We start from the raw sequence: 19,480 nt of genomic DNA, 5'->3' as shown, positions 1-19,480 counted from the left end.
CAATTTCTGGCTTTAAAAGCCCAGCAAGCACCAAATTCTAGTTTTCTATCAATTTATTTTCCAGTCATGTCCTTCTAGGATTAACCTTAACCTCAAACCATCTTGCCAATGGAAATCATCCTTCATTATTTACCCTTTTCTCACCCACCTTTTGGATAACTGATTCAGAGGTAAACAATGGGACATCTATAACCCTTTTCATGAGCAAGTAATGTTTGTTACCCATATTATGATTCCTATCAATAGCACTGCAGGAATGATCTTCACTTTGTTTAATGTCATATTCAGCTGAGTGAGGCATGATTGATTGGAATTTGAATGTGACCACAATGATGTCAGACTGGAATTGTAGACTGATTTGCTTCATTACCTCTCACTCTTCAGTAATGGAATGACATTTGCAAATTTCAGAATATTTTCTGAATACTTTCAGAAACTGGTGTGTATTGGCAAATCATAATTAATCCACCTGCAACTCATTCACTTAATTATTTTTATACTTTGGAATGGAAGCCATCAGGTCCTGGAAAATTCTTATCTTCCAGGTTGTATTATTTTCACCAGTACATTTATTTAAACTTCCATAAAACTCATTAACATCCTCCCACTGTGTGATTTCTATGCTTCCTTGTGTCACTGATATTTTATCTGTTCATTCTCAGTGTGAAAATGGTACAAAGTACTAATATAATGTCTGGCTTTGTTCTTACTGACCATTGTAGTCATGCCTGAATCTGCCTGGAATGGGCCCAAATTCCTGCATCACTCTTTCTATGAGTATCTTTAGAAAATATTGCATTGGTATCATTGCTGTCCATTACAATTTTTCCTTTATATTCCCTTCTGTTTTTTTCCTCGCTCTTTCACTTTGACAGCTATCCCTTTTGGCTGAATTTTACCTTGCATTTATATAAACCCTTTCTTCCTCTTCTTTATAGCTTGAATATGATCAACATTCACCTTGGATGTAATTATTATGAAGCTGGGTCCTATTTTATTGCTCTTTTAATCCTTGTCCACATTTATTTTTAAGTTCACATTTTAATGAAAAGAAGATTACATCCTTCCCTTTTTCAGTCTTGACTTAGAAGTTCATACTTGTCCAAGTGTTTACTCACTTGTGTCATTGATGATACAGTCCAATCACTACTCACTTGTTAAAATGACAAATTAAAATGGTTTCTTCTATCCACCTTGCTTCAATAATATAATGACACTTGTGAATTTGCAGTAATCTTGATTCCAGTGTGCAATGGGAAATTATGCTGGGGTGCATTGGGAACTTACAATGACTGCAGCTATATCTCGCTCTCTTATTTCTTTGAAAACTTCGGGATAGCAAAGTCAGGTTCTGGATCATGTTTGATCTTCTAAAGCATTATTTTCTCCTTTTACTTTTTTATAACTTTGATGAAATCCATTAAGTTCTTGCATGACTTAATTTTAGGCTTCCTTGTGCCACTGGTATTTTTTCCCCTCTCAACTATAAAAATGAATGGGAAGTACTTTTGACCAGTCTTCCATTGTAATAATTTTCCATTGTAATCTACCATGAATCTGTCTTTAATGGGCCCATATTTCCTTGTATCTCTCTGTTTATCTTAATATAGAACATAGAACAGTACAGCACAGAACAGGCCCTTCAGCCCACAATGTTGAGCTGACATAGCTAATTCTTCCTACCTACAGAATGCCCATATCCCTCTATTTTCCTCTCATTCATGTGCCCATCCAAGCCCCCCTTAAAAGCCCCCAATGAATTTGCCTCCACCAGCCTATCAGGCAACACATTCCAGGCATCCACCACTCTCTCAGTAAAAAACATACCCCTCACGTCCGTTCTGAACCTACCCCCCTTACCTTAAATGCATACCATCTGGTATTGGATCACCTTATATATTTATAAAATGCTGTTGTTATCATTAATGTTCCTTCCAATATCGTATCCCTATGATGATTTTGTATATCACCAATTCTGCTGGATTATTATTTCCCCTTTCATTTATGCAAACTTTCTTTTCATCCTACTTAACTACCCTGATTTGAAATTAGCATAATTTTGGTAGTTGACAACAGAGTACAATTTATTCAGCTGTTTTTCATAACTTTTGGATCAAGATTTTACTTTGTTAAAGATCTTCACCACTCCACTAATATTGGGGTGTGATAAATGACAGATTGTATTCCAGTCTTAGAAAGAGTGTTGCCTCAAAAAACAGTATGTTGAAGCTGTCCAGGTCCTCAAATGATAAATGAAACTGTTTAACCAAGCTACACCATGAGAGAAACAGCACCACTGAGCCAAAAATTCATAAAGCAAAAGTGAAGAAAACAAATGGAACTAACATGGCAGCCTCTCAAACACCCTTCATTTGGCAATTCTTGTTTATTTCGTATGTTTCTGAAGTGATCTTCTACAGCTGAGACTGAAACTGCAGGACATGTTGGGGAAGAACTGGGTAAACATGACTCTGCATCTAAACTTAAGATAGGAGAAGAAAATCAAATAGAATATCCTGTCAGTTTTACGTTCTGAATTAGTTAAGTACAAAAAGATTTTTAAAAATGAGAAACGATAGAGAAAATGAGAAACCTATTTTCAATTGATACTAAGATTAATCTTAGGAGGAGATAGCTGGAAAATAAATTGAAAGAGAGCTTATTAGAATTTGGTGCAAAATGTTCTGGTGGCAGGCTTTTTGAAGCTGAAAATGATCAAACATCTGAGGAAGATATTAAAAGGTAGCAGAACAATGGGGTTAGAATGGATAATTCTGACACAGCAAATCTATGGTATAATTTCATGACTGTAAAGTAGCAGAAAATGTGCTGATAAAAATGCAATCTGTAAGACAGAATGATGTCTTACAATTCAGGTTATCAGCTGCTGCCAATATGTTGTACTGGTATTTTTTTTTCTCCACAGATGCTGCCTGGCCTGCTGAATATCATCCAGTATGTGTAGTTCAACATTTTATCGTATTTTCCCTGTTAGTTTTTTTTGAGCCATAATAATTGTAATTTTTTTTTGGTGCTGTGTGCCATTAATGCCAGCAATGGTATCCCCATTGGGAATTCCCCAATCTGAAAAGTTTAACTCTCGGAAGAGGGAATGTCAGGTAGTTAATTCTGCACGAGAAGTAACTATACCTGACTACTGGTACTCCACAGCTAGTTTGTAAATTTGGTCAACTACTAGCATTCCTGCCCACAACAAAATGCCTCAAGTTGCAGTTACTGACCTCAATGACTGGCTCTGCAGTGAGTGTAGGAATCCATCTACACAGATCCAAAGAAGATCTGAGCTACCAGATACCCAGGATTGGTCTATTAACGTGTCATCTGCATCTTTGTTATTTATCAAGGCATGCATGTTTCTTAGTTGTCTGATAAGGATGGTGCCGGGGCGAATTAAAGGATCATCCTTACAGCAGCAACAATCGTCAAGCATTACTCTGAGTTCAAGAGTAATCAGGAACCAGATCTAGAATGCTTCATCTCTATTTACATGTCACATGTACATCGAAACACACAGTGAAATACATCTTTTTGCATAGTGTTCTGCGAGCAGCCCGCAAGTGTCGCCACACTTCCGGCACCAACATAGCTCGCCCACAACTTCCTAACCTGTACGTCTTTCAAATGTGGGAGGAAACCGGAGCACCCGGAGGAAACCCACGCAGACACAGGGAGAACGTACAAACTCCTTACAGACAGTGGCCGGATTTGAACCCAGGTCACTGGTGCTGTAAAGCGTAACGCTAACTGCTTCACTACCGTTCCTAAGTTATGAACTTAGAGCATCTTAGCAGAAAACTTGGTTGATACTTTCAGAAACTCCAACTTACCAGCAAAAGTAAGGATTACGGAAGAGGAGGTGCTAGCTGTCCTGAGGCAAATGAAGGTGGACAAATCCCCACAACCTGAAAGGTGTCCACTCAGACCTTGTGGGAGGCCAGTGCAGAGATACTTAAAATATCCTTAACCACTGGTGAGGTGCCAGAGGACTGGAGGATAGCTAGTGTTGTTCCATTATTCAAGAAAGGCTCTAAGAATGAGATGGGAAATTATAGGCTGGTGAGCCTCACATCAGTCATGGGTAAATTATTGGAAGGTATTCTAAGAGACAGGATATATAAGTATTTGGATAGACAGGGCCTGATTAGGGATGTAACCAATCTTATAGAGTTCTTCGAGGAGGTTACCAAGAAGGTCAATGAGGGAAAGGTAGTGGATGTTATCTACATAGACTTTAGCAAGGCCTTTGACAAAGTCCTGCATGGGAGACTGCTCTAGAAGGTTAAGTAGCTTGGCATTCAGGATGAAGTTGTCAGTTGAATTCAACATTGGCTTAGCAGGAGAAGCCAGGGAGTGGTAGTAGATGGTTGTCTCTCTGACTGGAGGCCTCTGACTAGTGGTGTGCCGCAAGGATAAGTGCTGGGTCCATTGTTGTTTATCACAAGACATTGGTGAGACCGAATTTGGAGTATTGTGTGCAGTTCTGGTCACCTACCTGCAGAAAAGATTATCAATAAGCTTGAAAGAGTGCAGAGAAAATTTACAAGGATGTTGCTGGGGCTTGAGAACCTGAGTTATAGGGAGAGGTTAAACAGGTTAGGATTTTATTCCCTGGAGCACAGGAGAATGAGGGGAGATCTTCTAGAGGGATATAGATAGGTTAAATTCATGCAGGCTTTTTCCCCTCAGGTTGGGTGAGACTAGAACTAGAGGTCATAGGTTTAGGGTGAAAGGTGAAATATTTAAGGGGAATCTGAGGGGGAACTACTTCACTCAGAGGGTGGTGCGAGTGTGGAATGAGCTGCCAGCGGAAGTGGTAGATGCGGATTCAATTGTAACATTTTGGATAGGTACATGGATGTGAGGGGTTTGGAGGGATATGGTCCGGGTGCAGTAGATGGGACTAGGCAGAAGATCAGGTCGCCATGGACTAGATGGGCTAAAGGCCCTGTTTCTGTGCTGTAGTGCTCTATGACTCTTAAGTGTCCCTGAAGGATACCTTATGACTAATTAAAGTAAATTTTGCTTCTCAGATTTGTGACGTCTATGCTTCCCTAATCATGGAGTTTCTAACTCCCTACTCTGACCCCTCAACCACAACCCCCAGCACACCCAATCCAACCATACTCCTGTGGAGAACTACTGGCTGTCGCCATTGTCCAGGTCAGCATATTCTTGGTTTTCCTCCCTGCACATTGTAGTGTGGAAATGTTGTTGTGCTGAAGGTCAGATGTTGGCTCGAATGTCACACGTCCACTGCTGGACTCAACACTGAGTACAGGGCTGGACCTTGGTTACGCTAAGCTGAAGGGCTGAATAGACTTCACATCAAGCCACTCAACTTTAGGGAAAGCATGACTGGTATGGGTAACACAATCCCCTTCGTCTGAAAGGGTTTGTTGACCTTCATAAGTGAAGGGGAGTGAATGACATTTTAGATGTTATTTAATATTAATATTATTAATTCATATCATTGAATCAGTGGGAGATACAGCACAGAAAGTGGCCCTTTGGCCCATCCAGTCCACGCCAACCATTCAACCACATTTTTACACTAATTCTACATTAATTCCATTTTTTATTCTCCCTACCTTCTCACGAACTCACCTACGTATTACAGGCAATGTACAGTGGCCAATTAATCTACCACACATGTATGTCTTTGGGATGTGGTAGGAAACCGGAGCATCCAGAGGAAACACATATGGTCACAGGGAGGACATCAAACTCCATGCAAGTAGTACCCAAGGATTGAACTTGGATCTGTGGTGCTGCAAGGCAGCAGCTCTACTAGCTGCCCGCCCCCCTTCAGTTAAATCTCAGTTAACTGTGTTCTAATAAGTGTATACTTCTGTAATAATTGTTTTAATAACTTTTATCTTTTAATCATTTCAATGCATTTCAACTGATTTTAAATGTGTCTGACAAAATTCATGCCTATCATCAAGGTTAAATTATATCAAATAAATTGTAGGTGTATACTGTTAATTAAATGATATGAAAGAGCACTGTGTATCACTGGTATTAATTCAACAGTATGAACATATCTGGCTGCATGTTGTCTGTGTTAGTTCATCAGTTTGAAGATATTGAATACTGATTTAGAAATAATAGTTCACTTAATTTATATGACTCAACTGTACCGATCATTGCTACTTCATTGGTTTCTTGCACTTATTCATCCATTACATGCAATAATACCCCAGTGCAGAAGTAAACAATGACTTCTTTCTGGTGTTGATGAGTGAGGAAGTGAAGGGTAATCCAAGTACTGCTGTAAATCATACTGAGCATTGTAAAAGACATACTAAGCAAGGTGTTCATGCAGAATGAAATGCTTATTTAATATTCTGTTATTTAGGAATAATGTAGTTTATTATTTCAGGAATTCTTAGAAGGATGGATTTATCTGCTTAATAAAAGCCTGCTTAAAGTCAAGAAGTGGTACAAAAATGGAGAGGTTGAAATCAGAACATAGTGGAGAAAATTATTTTCTTAGTCATTTATTAATTTTAATCCAGGTGATAATTATGTACAAAAAAGGGCTAATTTTTGGCCATGAGTTTATTGCAATCTGTCTTCCATGTATTTAAACTGCACTGCATGAATAACCCTTCTGATCTTTGCTGTTTGTTTTTCAGTGTTCCGTTACATGTGGAGGTGGATTCCGCACAAGGACGGTAACATGCAGCTTGAATAATAAGGAGCTCTGCAATATGTCCAAAAGACCAAATACTAAAGGCTTGTGTGGCTTAAGGAGCTGTCCCGTCAAGAAGAAAAATCTGCCTTCTCCATGGAAGCCCAAAGGGGGCAAGATTTTTAACAAAGTCTTTCCTAATAAGTTGTGGCCTAAATTTATTCCGAATCACTCAGATGCAAAAGTTCAACCTAACTACAAAGAAATGCTTATCACTACTGAACAATCACTTCTCACCAACACCACTGTGCAGCCACCTGTTGACACAAACTCTGCAACCTCCATGTCTATCACTACAAAAAAACAAATGTATCTGGAAAATAAGCCTCGCCCCAATGGGGAAAACAGCACTGTGTTGTATAATGAACATTATAATAACTTTAATCCTAGCCATCAGAACCTAACCAAGAAGGGTAATACTATCGACGGAAAGAGCGTTCCGGAACCTGGATACATCACACATACAATTCAAACTGTGAATGGTACACAAAATACTACTGATGAAAATGTCTCTGAAGATAACCAAGTAACCACAGAAGAGATTGATAACCTTCTCTCATTTACAGAAGAACCTGAGGTTACTCTTATAACAGATGAATTTGATGATACAATTGCAAAAACAACGATCCCTGTCAATGGTAACAAATCAACATTGTTTAGTAGTACACAGAAAACGCTTGTGACTACCATAAAGCCTAGTGGGACACAAGTAGTCAAGCCAAATGTAACAGCACCTTCTCCAGGTTTTGATCATAGAAAGACAAGTTTTTCAAACTTTAAAGTAGATCCACAAGTCATAGCAACTATTGACCGACTTAAACTGAAACTACTAAAGATGCTGAATCCCAATCACTTTTCCAATGCTACTGATAACCCAGGCCTAGGTATGGGTTTTAATGCTGAAGACAAGCTGCAGGACAACTTTGAGCTTACAACTTCTAATGTAGGTGATACCACACCTCCATCTTGGGTAAATCTCTCAAAACCACTTGGAAGTAAACTTCTATTCTCCAAAGCACAGTCAACCACTGTAGCGCTTTTGAAGAATACTCTGTCTGCAAATATACCAACTAATTTCATCAATATTACAATGGACAACGATGATTTTGAGAACCTAACTAGTAGAGAAATTATTTACTGGAAGGTTGGAAATTGGAGCAAGGTAGGTCTTCACATAAAAAACAAACAGTAACTATAGCTTATGCATGCGTCAAAGTTTATTACTTTTGAAAGTCTGAGACATCTTCTGATTTATTTGCTTTTGGGATGAGCCCATGACTGACGAGTATAGCATTTACCATCCATTGTGAATTACCCTTCAAACTGAAGGGCTTGCTTGATGATTTCAGAGGACAGCCAAGGGTCTAGAATAAGTACAAGCCAGAGCTGGGTAAAGGCACCAGATTTTCTTCTCTGAATCATATGAATGAACCAGATAAGCTTTTACAATAATGCAGCAATGATTCAGCACTCTCATGGTTGTTGTTACTGATTTTGTCTTTTTATTCCAGATTTATTCAATTAAGTGAATTAAAAGTCCCCAACTACTGTGGTGAAATTCAAACTCACATCTCTTGATCGCTATTCTAGGAATGGGAATACCAGATTAATACATTGCAGAAACTTTACATTGTGTTCTTATCTATCAAATTGTTATTGTGCATCTCCAGCAGTGTGATCAAGAAATTTGATCTTTGACCCTTCCTCATATTCCTTTACGTGATTCATGCTGGTAAATCACCGTAAGACCCGGTGTCAGCTTCTACATTTATAGTGACAACATTTGGTTGTACCTACCTTATCACCATCTCTCTCAAGTACCTCTTTGTGTTTGTATTCTTAAACCCTCAACCTTCACTGAACCTTGGTTCAGCCACAGTTTACACCAGCTAAACAATCAGAAAAGCAAACTTCAGAAAATTTTGTCCCAACCATTAGCAGATCCCATTTGTCTCTTGGGCTGCGTCAAGCTGAACTGGACTCTTTGCAACCAGCATTCTAATCAATCCAGGACCAAACTACTCCTCCCTCTGTAATATTGCTGGCTTACTACTTCCTGCAATCCTTGTCCATGCTGCTGCAACCTCCAGACTTAATATTTGTCCAATGTTATCCTGGCCAGACCCTCTCCTCTTTAAACTTTAGCTCATTTAAAACTCTGTTGCCTGTGTTCCATTATTCACCTCTCACTTTTGTCCAAACTCTATTGACTCCCAAGATGCTAAAGTCCTCTAAATTAAAATTTTACCTGCATACAATTTGTAGCCAAATAAATTATAGGGAACTGAAATAAATCAGGGGGCTAAGTTTTAAAGGGAAGGACTAACTCAGGAAACATATTCAGACACTCAGGTGGGTCCCATTTTCACTACTCAACCAAACTAAATGTTGGGTTCATCCTATGTTTAGGCCAGTTGGTAGCTGGAAGACCAAAGTAGAGAAAATTGCCAGATCAGAAATTGCTACTCTCCCATCCTTCCCCTGCTCACCCCCAGCACTTCTACAACTGCTTCAGAACATAATTTTAATTTGAACAGAAATTGCACTGCCTTATGGTGGAAATTTGAGCTCTAAATCCTCAGGTGCAGTCAGAAACAGTAAACAACCTTTCCTGACTGACTTGTAGCAAAGGAGCATTTGAATCTGAGGAATTACATCTATTGTAAAGTTTAGTGAACCTATATATTTGTAATAAAAATGATAAACTCAGAATTCACAAATCTCATATCTTTAACCTTACCATGGTACTAATATCATTACATTAGGATGCATGGATTCAGCCTGATTAGCTTCATTTACACTTACACTGTTCGATGCTAGATTTAAGTTTGATTCCATTTATTTCACTTCCAAGATGGCTTAGAGTTAATTTGACTTGACAACGGCACAGTCTTTTGATCCAGGTATGAATTTATTGTTACAACTTAAAGATGTGAGATTTGTGAATTCTGGAATTAGCAACACAGTGAGGATGATATTTCTATTCACTGCTGATTTGTAATGTGGGTCAATAACCTGGTCCCTGCACTAGATAAAAAAGCAAGGAGGATTCCATTAACAGAGAGTGAGAATGCCTTCTACCTGCATCCTTTATATCAAAGGATTGTGGCTGAAGGCGTTTCTGGGCTACTTTGGGAACCTCCACTGAAGCCACCATTAAACACAATGAACACATTTAATTGAGAGGTGGGACGAGTTTGGTTGAAGGTCAGATTGAAGTCCCCAACAGCCAAATGCAAAGCTAATCAATCCCAAAGCTAAAGAATTCATTAGCTTTATTTATATTTGCAAGGAAAGACTGCTGGAGGGGCTGGGTGCTACTACAAATCATGTTGGCAGTTCAGGTGTTCATTATCACTTCTGGAGGGATTAAAATAGAAGCGGGATATTTACAGATAATTTTATTCTTCCTGCTCATGAACACTAATTGCTTAGAGTCAACTAGTAGCACAAGTGAAAATTGCATGGGCATTCAAATTGAAATCAATGGGGGATACTAAAATGTGAATAAAACCATTGAACAACAAAGATTTAGCAATCCTTGTAGTGTGTCAAAAGAAAATCTGAGTTGAGAGATCTGGAGATCATAACATTATGCAACAATATTTCTGTACCAAGTGCAAAGCTGAAGCACATATTGCAGAATTGTGTGCATCTAACCTCTGACGTTTTGTACTGGAATTGCGAGGTATTATGAAACACACCATTAGAATGTGCCCAATACAAAGAAGTAGAATAATGATTTCCTTTGCACCTGCAGATTCATTCTGTGAGACCAATGTTTTTATTGTATGTTTCTGCTTCTTGAACATTTAACAAACTGCTGTGCCTATTTTCCATTGCCATGGCTGTGCATGCTTCATTTCTCCACTACTTTCTGTGCAGTGTTCCACCACATGTGGAGTTGGTGCTGTGTGGAGACAGGTGGAGTGTAGTACCAATGAAGAATCTGACTGTGAAAAGATGAAGAAACCGGTCCCTGCTCGGAGATGCTTTGTACGTCCATGTGCTATGTGGAAAATAGGTAACTGGAGCAAGGTAGGCAAGGGGAGATTGCATTGGGAACAAGTGATTTTTAAATTCTGCTTCTCCACCACCACCCACAACCTTACCTAGATTGTCCCATTTTTCCAGAGAGCACTGAAGTCCATTTGAAAGATCTTTATTAATGTATTCTATTTTGCCTGCCTTCATGGATGCACTTACATAATGAGCGGTTGCTTTACATCTTAATTCTGGAGAATGAGTGGATTCCAAGTTCAAGATACAGAAACAAAGAGGTGGAGAACCAGATTGCTGGTTCTGCACCACACCAGTGGTGTACCAGATTCTACTCCTCCCTCTCCCTCCACCTTCTTATTCCGGCTTTTGCCCACTTCCTTTCCAGTCCTGATAAAGGGTCTCGGCCCGAAACGTTGACTGTTTATTTCCCTCCATAGATGCTGCCTGCCCTGCTGAGTTCCTCCAGCACTTTTAAGAATAAGATAAGATATCCTTATTAGTCACATGTACATTGAAACACACAGGGAAATGCATCTTTTGCGTAGAGTGTTCTGGGGGCAGTCCACAAGTGTCGCCATGCTTCCAGCGCCAACATAGCATGCCCACAACTTCCTAACCCGTACGCCTTTGGAATGTGGGAGGAAACCGAAGCACCCGGAGGAAACCCACAGAGACACAGGGAGAACGTACAAACTCCTTACAGACAGTGGCTGGAATTGAACCTGGGTCACTGGCACTGCAATAGTGTTATGCTAACTGCCACACTACCATGCTTGCCCCAGATTCCAGAATCTGCAGAATTTCTTGTGCCAGATTCTAGGGTCCTTTCAGCAGTGATAGAGTGTGGACGATTCATGTAGAATATGCAATCTCGGTGGACCAATGTTACTGCAGTGTTATGCACCTTTCTTGTTTTGTAGACAGGCTGAGTATATAAACCAGATCCCAATTCATTATATTTCTGTCCCTCTTGAAGATACTTAAGTTACAATAGGGATCCCCTAGTTGCCAGTCTCAAGGTTCCATTCAATACTGGTAGAGGGACAGTTCAAGCCTAAAACATATTCTAAATTTTCCACTCAACTGCCGAGGATGCCTGCCTCCATGATTACTTATAAAGGAAATGGAATAAGGGTGATCTAAAGTTTAGAGAATTCTGTGCAACATTATTTGATAGAAGCTAGCATTATGGAAACATATTCATCAATTAACTTCTCAGATCTAATTAATAGTTCATTAGCTAATACCTCATCCTTTCATTTGTAGTAATCAGTTATTAATTGACAATTAAAGAAGCATACATAATAAAAATATTCTAATTCTGCAAAACACATAAGTAGCAGATGAAAACAGTCTGGCGCTTGGTGAAGGTCTCCATGATCATTTAGCATCAAAGCACCCATAGCCATATGCATGAGATAAAAATAGCTACTGGCAGCTTCAGAACTGTGGAAAAAGCTTAACAAATGGAGAAGCTGAATAACAACTGAACTTAACAGAAGAAAAGTAAACTATGAATGTTGGAAATATGAAATGCAAAAGCTGGAGCTAATGATTATCTGAATGTTGAACTCAGTGTTGAGCCTGGAAGGCTGTAATGGTGTTCCTTGAGCTTACATTGAGCTCCTGTGGAACAGTTATAAGAGACCAAATAGTAAGAGGCCAGAGTGGATGTGGGATGAAGAATTGAAGTGACAGGTGACTGAAGCTCAGTGTTATGAAGGCTGAACAAATGTATTCTGCAGACTGAGCAAATGTATTCTCCAATGCATTTATCCAGTGTGTGTTTGGCAGGCCATTTGCATGCCTGACACCAGACTCCCAGAACAGACATTCTATTTGTGAGCAAGAGATTACCAGGCGGACAGAGGTAAAGGTTCAAGAATATAATCAAAGCCTCCTTGAAGAAACTACATGGGAATCTCTGGCTCATGATCTCTTAGTGGAGAAGGGTTTTTGGGATGGGACTAAGAATCTCAAGTTCATCCACTGGCAGCACAGAAGCTGTGTGAAAGGAGCACACCGCCTCCCAAAGGGGCAGGCACAGTAGTGTAGTGGTTAGCAAAATGCTTTACAGAGCCAGCGACCCGGGTTCAATTCCAGCCGCTGTCTGTAAGGAGTTTGTACGTTCTCCCTGTGTCTGCGTGTGTTTCCCCCAGGTGCTCCGGTTTCCTCCCATATTCCAAAGGTGTATGGGTTAGGAAGTTGTGGGCATGCAATGTTGGCACCAGAAGCGTGGCGACACTTGCGGGCTGCCCCCAGAACACTCTACACAAAAGCTGCATTTCACTGTGTGTTTCGATGTACATGTGACTAATAAATCTTATAAATCTTATATAAAATTACCTGTCTACCTCCTTCATCAGACATCTCCTGCCCCATTTGTGGAAGAGTCTCTGGTTCCCTGGTTCATCGGTCATCTTAGAGCCAATAAAACAGGAAGGAAGCAAGTCATCCTTGTTCTCAAGGGCCTGCGTAAGAAGAAGAGGCAGTGATTTCCACAATGCAAAGACCACATCATGAGCAGTGAATGTTGTATACTAAATTGGAAGTGGTAAAAGTAAATCACTGCTATACCTTTTATCAGCAAGTTTGGTTTGCACTGGAGTTATGGGTTTCTTGTTGCACAAAGGCATCTTGCTCAGGTGATCAAGTTTTGCCATAATGTTCACATATCTATGTCCAGACCCCTGTTCTTTATGCTGTTGGATCCTGAAAGGACCTTCATGATGGTTTTGAAATTTGCTTCATGACTGTGAGCTCCTCTTGATGATTCAGTCAACAATTTGAAACTATAGGTTGTAGTATCCCATTGAACAGGATGAGTATGAGGATGCTGTCATCTTCCACCCCAATGTTTCTCCAGCTATACATAAAAAGAAGAAGCTGTTTTACCCGAAAAGAGATTGGGGCCTTGAACAATGGGAAGGAAAGAGGTAGAAGGGCAGGATATGGCATCTGCTGTGGTTACATGGAAGGTGTCATGAGGAGAGGGATGGATATTGGATGTGGAGGTGGAAGTATGAGCAAAAAGTGCTGGAAACACTCAGCAGATCAGGCAGCATTAATAAGAGGAAAAGAGAGTTGTCATTTCAGAATGAAAAAAGCCTGTCCTTGTTTCCCATTTACTGCTGCATAAAATCAAAGTCAAAAGTCACAGTTAAGCTTATGTCATATGCAGAAGTACATGTATGCACAGGTGCAATGAAAAACTTATTTGCAGCAGCATCACAGGCATATAACATCATATAAGTAGCATTCACAAGAGAAACATAAACAAATTAAACACAAATTCTACAAGAAGGAACACAATTAGAACAAAATAAAGTCAATTTTAGTGCAAAGTGGTCATGGTGTTGCTAAACTGTAGTGATTAGGGTTGTGCCTAATAACTGTGATAAGAAACAGGAGTAGTAGGCCATTTGGCCCCTCGATCCTACTCCACCATTCAACAAAATCATGACTCATCTTTCACTTCAACGCCATTTTCCTAGCCTCCCTCCATTTTCCCTTGATTCATTTAATATCTAGAAATCTATCTGTCTCTGTTTTGATGTAAACTCTGTATGATCCAGCATTTTGCATTTGTCTGGATACTTTCTGCTCAGATATGATCTGATCTTTGTCTTACTGTCTAATAAAAGTTTTACTTATTATTCGTTGCTCGGTACATTGCAGTGCTCAGAAAACTGTGGAGGTGGAATTAAAATCCGTGATGTACACTGTATGGACACTCGAGACAAAAGACCACTGCGACCTTTCCACTGCCAGATGCTAGGAGCCAAACCAATCACAAGTTTCCGCTGTAATGTAAAGGCCTGCAGTGAATGGAACCTTTCTGCTTGGAGTGAGGTGATTGAGTCAGTTACTCAATTCTGACCAAATTATGGAAAAGGAGTTTTGAACTTGATTAAAAAAATTTAATTTGTCTTACATGCATTTGCCTCCAGTGTTCAAAGACATGTGGCGTTGGAATTCAAGAACGGTCTGTTTATTGTTCGGAGCATAAGCAGTGCAATCTTAAGGCTCAACCTCAAACCACCATACCCTGCAATATTCAGCCATGCACTGAGTGGATCACTGGAACTTGGAGCAAGGTGGGTGACGTATTCAACTTCTGGCACTTGAATTTGTGCTGCAACTTTAGGACAAAATGATTAAATATAATCCGAATTGAATTCAATAGGAAATCTCCGTTTTAGTTAAAATTATGTTTATACCATACACAATTTTTTCCAACTGTTGTTTGGAATTTTAAAGCTTTAATCAGATGTAAGCTGTGGGCCCTTGTGGGGTCAGGATAAAGTTATACTAAAAATGCAGTGATTCGGGGTAATACTTGCTTGAAGCAGTCCAAGATGTACAAATTATTATTTGGCCCATTGTTGCTGCACATTCCAATTTCTAATATGTTGGTACATACAAAAAAGTCATTCAAATTGTGCTACTCCTGAATTTCTCAACCCTTGTCCTGTGTAACTCGCCGATCAGTGGAAGGTATCTTATGATTTACCTCTACTCAACATGGTGTTATACTCTTCATCTGCCTACAGTTCTATTTTCAGAGATTTTGTACACATTCTCCACTAAGATGAGAGAGATTTTAACATTTAAGTGTTCCCCTTCGTTCTTGCTGGGGGCATGAAGGCCAACATTTGTTGTTCATCTCTGGTTAGAACTTAATGGCTTGCTTAGAAATCTGCAGATGCTGGAATCTGGAACAAAAACAGAAATGCTGGAAGAACTCAGCTAGTCAAGTATCATCTGTGGCAAGAGAAACTAGTTAACATTTCAAGTCAAAGACCCTTCATCATAAATGGCTTGCTTGGCCACTTCAGGAGGAAGTTAAGAGCCAACAACATTGTGTGGTACTGGGACCACGTACAAGATGGGCCAGACAAGCACAGCAGATTTTCCTTCACTGAAAGACATTATGGAACAAGGAGGTCCTGCAGCTATTAAATGCAGATTTACTTTTCCAAATTTTAAACTGAATTCGAACTGTTATGTTTCAAATTGAATTTGCATTCTGCAGGTATATGGATTACTAGAACAATGAATCCTAAAAACTGTAATCTGTTCTTTATTCTAAGACACATTGCTTTACATTTTTTGAATCAAGACCCACGACCTATTTATCCTAACTTCTTTGCAATCCAATAGATGGTTTCTTATTGCTAATATTATCTAATTATTAAAGAATTTGGGGAGACTAATGGTGAATATTACTACCACTGTCTATTGATAGAGGATAGACTCAGGGTGAGAATTAAAATAAAATTGAGAAAGTCCCGCTGAGGTAGTCTCAGATAGCTTTGATTTCACATTGCCTACAATTCAACCAGGAATTTATAACTGAGAAGATTTATTTTCAAGCAGGACAGATCTTTTGCCCACATGTGGCTATTGGAATTGAGTTAATTGGTACAGTTAAGAGAACATGAAACATTTTAAAAAAAGATATTAAATGATGAGAAAACAAGGGGAAATAGGAATTGCATAAATAACTTTGGTGACTGGTTTACACTCCCACAGGTAAGATTTGGTGGAGAGTTAATCTTCCCAATTGAAATGCCATTGACTAAAAAGATTAAATGAAGCTTTAAACGTTCCCAGTTAAACTACAAGCAGCGGGAAATTGATAAAAGCGTGAGACTATAAATATGTAAGTCACATCCCTTAGGTTACATACCTTGTGTCTGCTGACACCAAACAACTTCCTTTCTCCACAAGTTAGCCACCACTACCTGCCTTTTTTCTTCACCATTTCCTGCAAAAGAATGGGAAATGTTATTGAATATTGCAGAATAATTATTTAATCAGAGGTTTCTGCAATCATGTTAAGAGTGCATAACATTTGAACTTCTTCATCATCTGGGGTGCTTAATTTACCAGAAACAATCAAATTAAATAATTTTTAAATAGGGAAAATATATTAACATCCAAATCGAATCAAATCAAATGCACCAGTGCAGTATAATGTCAATCTAACACAATACAATGAAATCAAATGCACCAGTCCAATGCAATATAAATCTAATAAAATCAAATCCAGTCAGGTTCATCAGTACAGTCCAAACCCATACAATCCAATTAGTTAATTGTTTGTGAATAAGAATATATTTTTGTGCATATTAAGCTTTATTAAAACACTGCCTGCTATAATGAATGAATACATCAATTTCACAAGTTACCTCAAAGACATGCAATGTCTTTATAATGCCAACATTGACTACAAACTGTTGTTGTGCAATGTGAGATTTAGTAAACAAAGATACATTCAGGTTGTGTTGAGTCTTTAGAATTTCTGCATTTTCAGCTCCTAGATTTCAATTTCAACCCTTAGTCCACTTTTGAATTAATTTGTATGATATTCTTTTTTAGTCTTTCTGTGATCACAGGCTCATGCTTTCTGTGTCTTTGATTTGCAGAAAAATAGGTAACATTGGAAAAAAAGGTAATGAAATTTCCCAATAAACCAATAGAATGCATTTTCAATGCCAAACTCTGAACTCATTACATAAAACTCCTTGGGCAATAAAAACAATATTTTACTTATTGGCCACAATAGACAATCAGCCAGCTGACAAAACTTGAAACTATTTGAACGTCAGGCTTCATTATCACTTGGTGCTGCAGTAATGGCCATTAAATAACTTCCTACTACTGCCCCAAAACAAGAAGCAGAGGTCTTGGGACCAAGGAGCCAGTGGACATTTGTAATAAAAGGGGCAGACACTTTCTCAGATCTAATGGTCCTTGTTACCCAGATTTGGAAATTTGTGTTGTAGGTGCAGAGAACATTAGCAGGGTGAAATTTAAATGCATAGAAAGTTTTGTTTTTAGGTTTTGTTGGATAAGAAACAGGTATTGTTTTCAATGAACAGTAGAAAATGGTGGAAATACTCAGCAAGTTAGCTAGCATCTGCGGTGAGAGAAGCAAGCTCACCATTTCAGGTTGATGACCTTTCATCAGCAATGTTTTTCAATATCATTCAATACATCATACTTGGTAATTCCAACAATTTCTCATTGTGATTGACTTAAATCTACTGCAAGTTAATTCTACTTTTTTCATTGTTTTATCATTCATTTTTTCTCCTCTCCATTCAAAAACCTTTTCATCTCTAACCTTTTCCCAACTCTGCTCAGAGGAAATTGAGCTGAAAAAGTAACTTTCTTTTTCTCTTCAGAGATGCTGTTTGACTCGCTAAGTTTTTCCAGCAGTTTGGTTTTTTTTTGCTCCAAATTCCAGGATCTGCAGTGGGTTGTGTCTCCAGTTTCTATTTTTATTACTTGTTATGAGTGTACTTCTATCACTGGGACCCTGGAATTCTTCATTTATGTAAGTGAAGAGAGAAGGTTTTAATTGTATCAGTATTGTTTATATTAATAGATACTTGTTTCAAAACTGTAGTGTTCTGCATCCTGTGGAGGAGGTTCAAAGCACCGAATGGTGAAATGTGTGAACATGGAAACTAATAAGACAGAGGAAGACAGCAGCATTTGTGAGCTTGAGCCACCCCCCAGTGCAGTACAGATGTGCAACCTCCAAAAGTGCACCAGTAACAAGGGTAAGGCAATGTTTCTATCTGGTTAAATATTGTCCGGTGAATGCTTTGTGTTGTAGCAAGCAGAAAATCCAATACAAAAAGAAATTTTATCAGCTCTCCTTATGAAGTAACAGTAAAACATGAAGCATTGTGTTCTTAAAATTTTAGTTTGACATTTGAATTGAGTCTGGATTTGTTTGTGGTGGAAAGTTAAAGATGGACTACAGGGTATGGGGAAAGAACCTATGAAACTCCATTGTTTGTTTGATGTGTGACTCAGAGTGAATTTCCTTCGTGATGTACAGCTGAAATGAAGAAAGGAACTTGTCCAGCATTCATTGGTTCTGCTCAGCAGACTTCATTCAATCGTACTCAACAGAATGTAACTATTTTCCCATCTCTTATTTTTGTTTAGTTTGCATAATTTTTGTCTATTCCATATTTTTTGATGATGCAATTTGATTACTCAGTGGATGAAGACTGTAAGGAGACTATTCTCAGTTTAGTGTTTTATCCGTTGCTTACATGAGAGTTTAGCTAGCGAAGATTAGAGAAGTAATTGGAAGTAACATTCCTAATTACTTCCTTTTCTGCAACAATGGGGTGTTGAGGCCTTCAGTAGTAATAGAAGTGCTTCTGACAAACTACAGACAGAAAACACTTGCAGGAAAATGAGGGGGGGCAGGCAGGGGGCAGTGTAAGGGTTAAGGAAAGGGTTAATGAGATGGTCAGTGATAGAGTGGAGACCAGGAAAAAATTGAATGGCACAAGTGGTGATGATAGGGTGGCGAAGGAGGTGAATAACAAAAGGTGTGCCAGGAGGAAATATAAATAGGAGGAGAAAGAAATTTGAGGCACCAGAAGGATGAAAAGAGAAAAGTAAACAATCTGAATCTTGAAGATGATGAGAATATTCAGCCCCTCAAGTCTGATCTCCTACTTCAACATAATTTTCCCAGGTCCCTCGATTCCTTTACTACCTAGAGATCTGTTGATCTCTGCTTTGAGTGAACTCAGTGACTGAGCCTCCACAATCTGGGGAATCCCGAAGATTTACCACTCTCTGAGGGAATGTCTCCTCATTTCAGTTCTAAATAGCTTATTCCTTATTTTGAGATTATGACCACCCTCCCACCCCACCCCCCAGTTTCCCAGTCAGTAGAAACATCCTGCCTGTATCTACCCAGTTAAGTGCTCTAATAGATAACCT

The 19,480-nt window shown here is 39.0% G+C and overlaps 2 protein-coding genes across 2 annotated transcripts in view; both read left to right on the top strand.

Moving 5' to 3' along the window:
* LOC127580526 (A disintegrin and metalloproteinase with thrombospondin motifs 12-like) overlaps positions 1-8,244 on the top strand; it is a 391,205-nt gene extending 382,961 nt beyond the window's left edge. The window contains exons 19-20 of the mRNA XM_052034119.1: positions 6,660-7,658; positions 8,227-8,244. Coding sequence (XP_051890079.1) covers positions 6,660-7,658; positions 8,227-8,244 — 1,017 coding nt within the window. The remainder of the gene's footprint in view (positions 1-6,659; positions 7,659-8,226) is intronic.
* A 2,419-nt stretch (positions 8,245-10,663) lies between these two features.
* Positions 10,664-19,480, top strand: part of LOC127567371 (A disintegrin and metalloproteinase with thrombospondin motifs 7-like) — a 64,579-nt gene continuing 55,762 nt past the window's right edge. The window contains exons 1-4 of the mRNA XM_052010219.1: positions 10,664-10,753; positions 14,396-14,569; positions 14,668-14,814; positions 18,135-18,291. Coding sequence (XP_051866179.1) covers positions 10,679-10,753; positions 14,396-14,569; positions 14,668-14,814; positions 18,135-18,291 — 553 coding nt within the window. The 5' untranslated portion in view covers positions 10,664-10,678. The remainder of the gene's footprint in view (positions 10,754-14,395; positions 14,570-14,667; positions 14,815-18,134; positions 18,292-19,480) is intronic.

The sequence above is a fragment of the Pristis pectinata genome, chromosome 2 (assembly GCF_009764475.1).
Source record: "Pristis pectinata isolate sPriPec2 chromosome 2, sPriPec2.1.pri, whole genome shotgun sequence".
In the NCBI taxonomy this organism is placed as follows: Eukaryota; Metazoa; Chordata; class Chondrichthyes; order Rhinopristiformes; family Pristidae; genus Pristis; species Pristis pectinata.
This window is presented reverse-complemented; position numbering and strand designations above follow the sequence as displayed.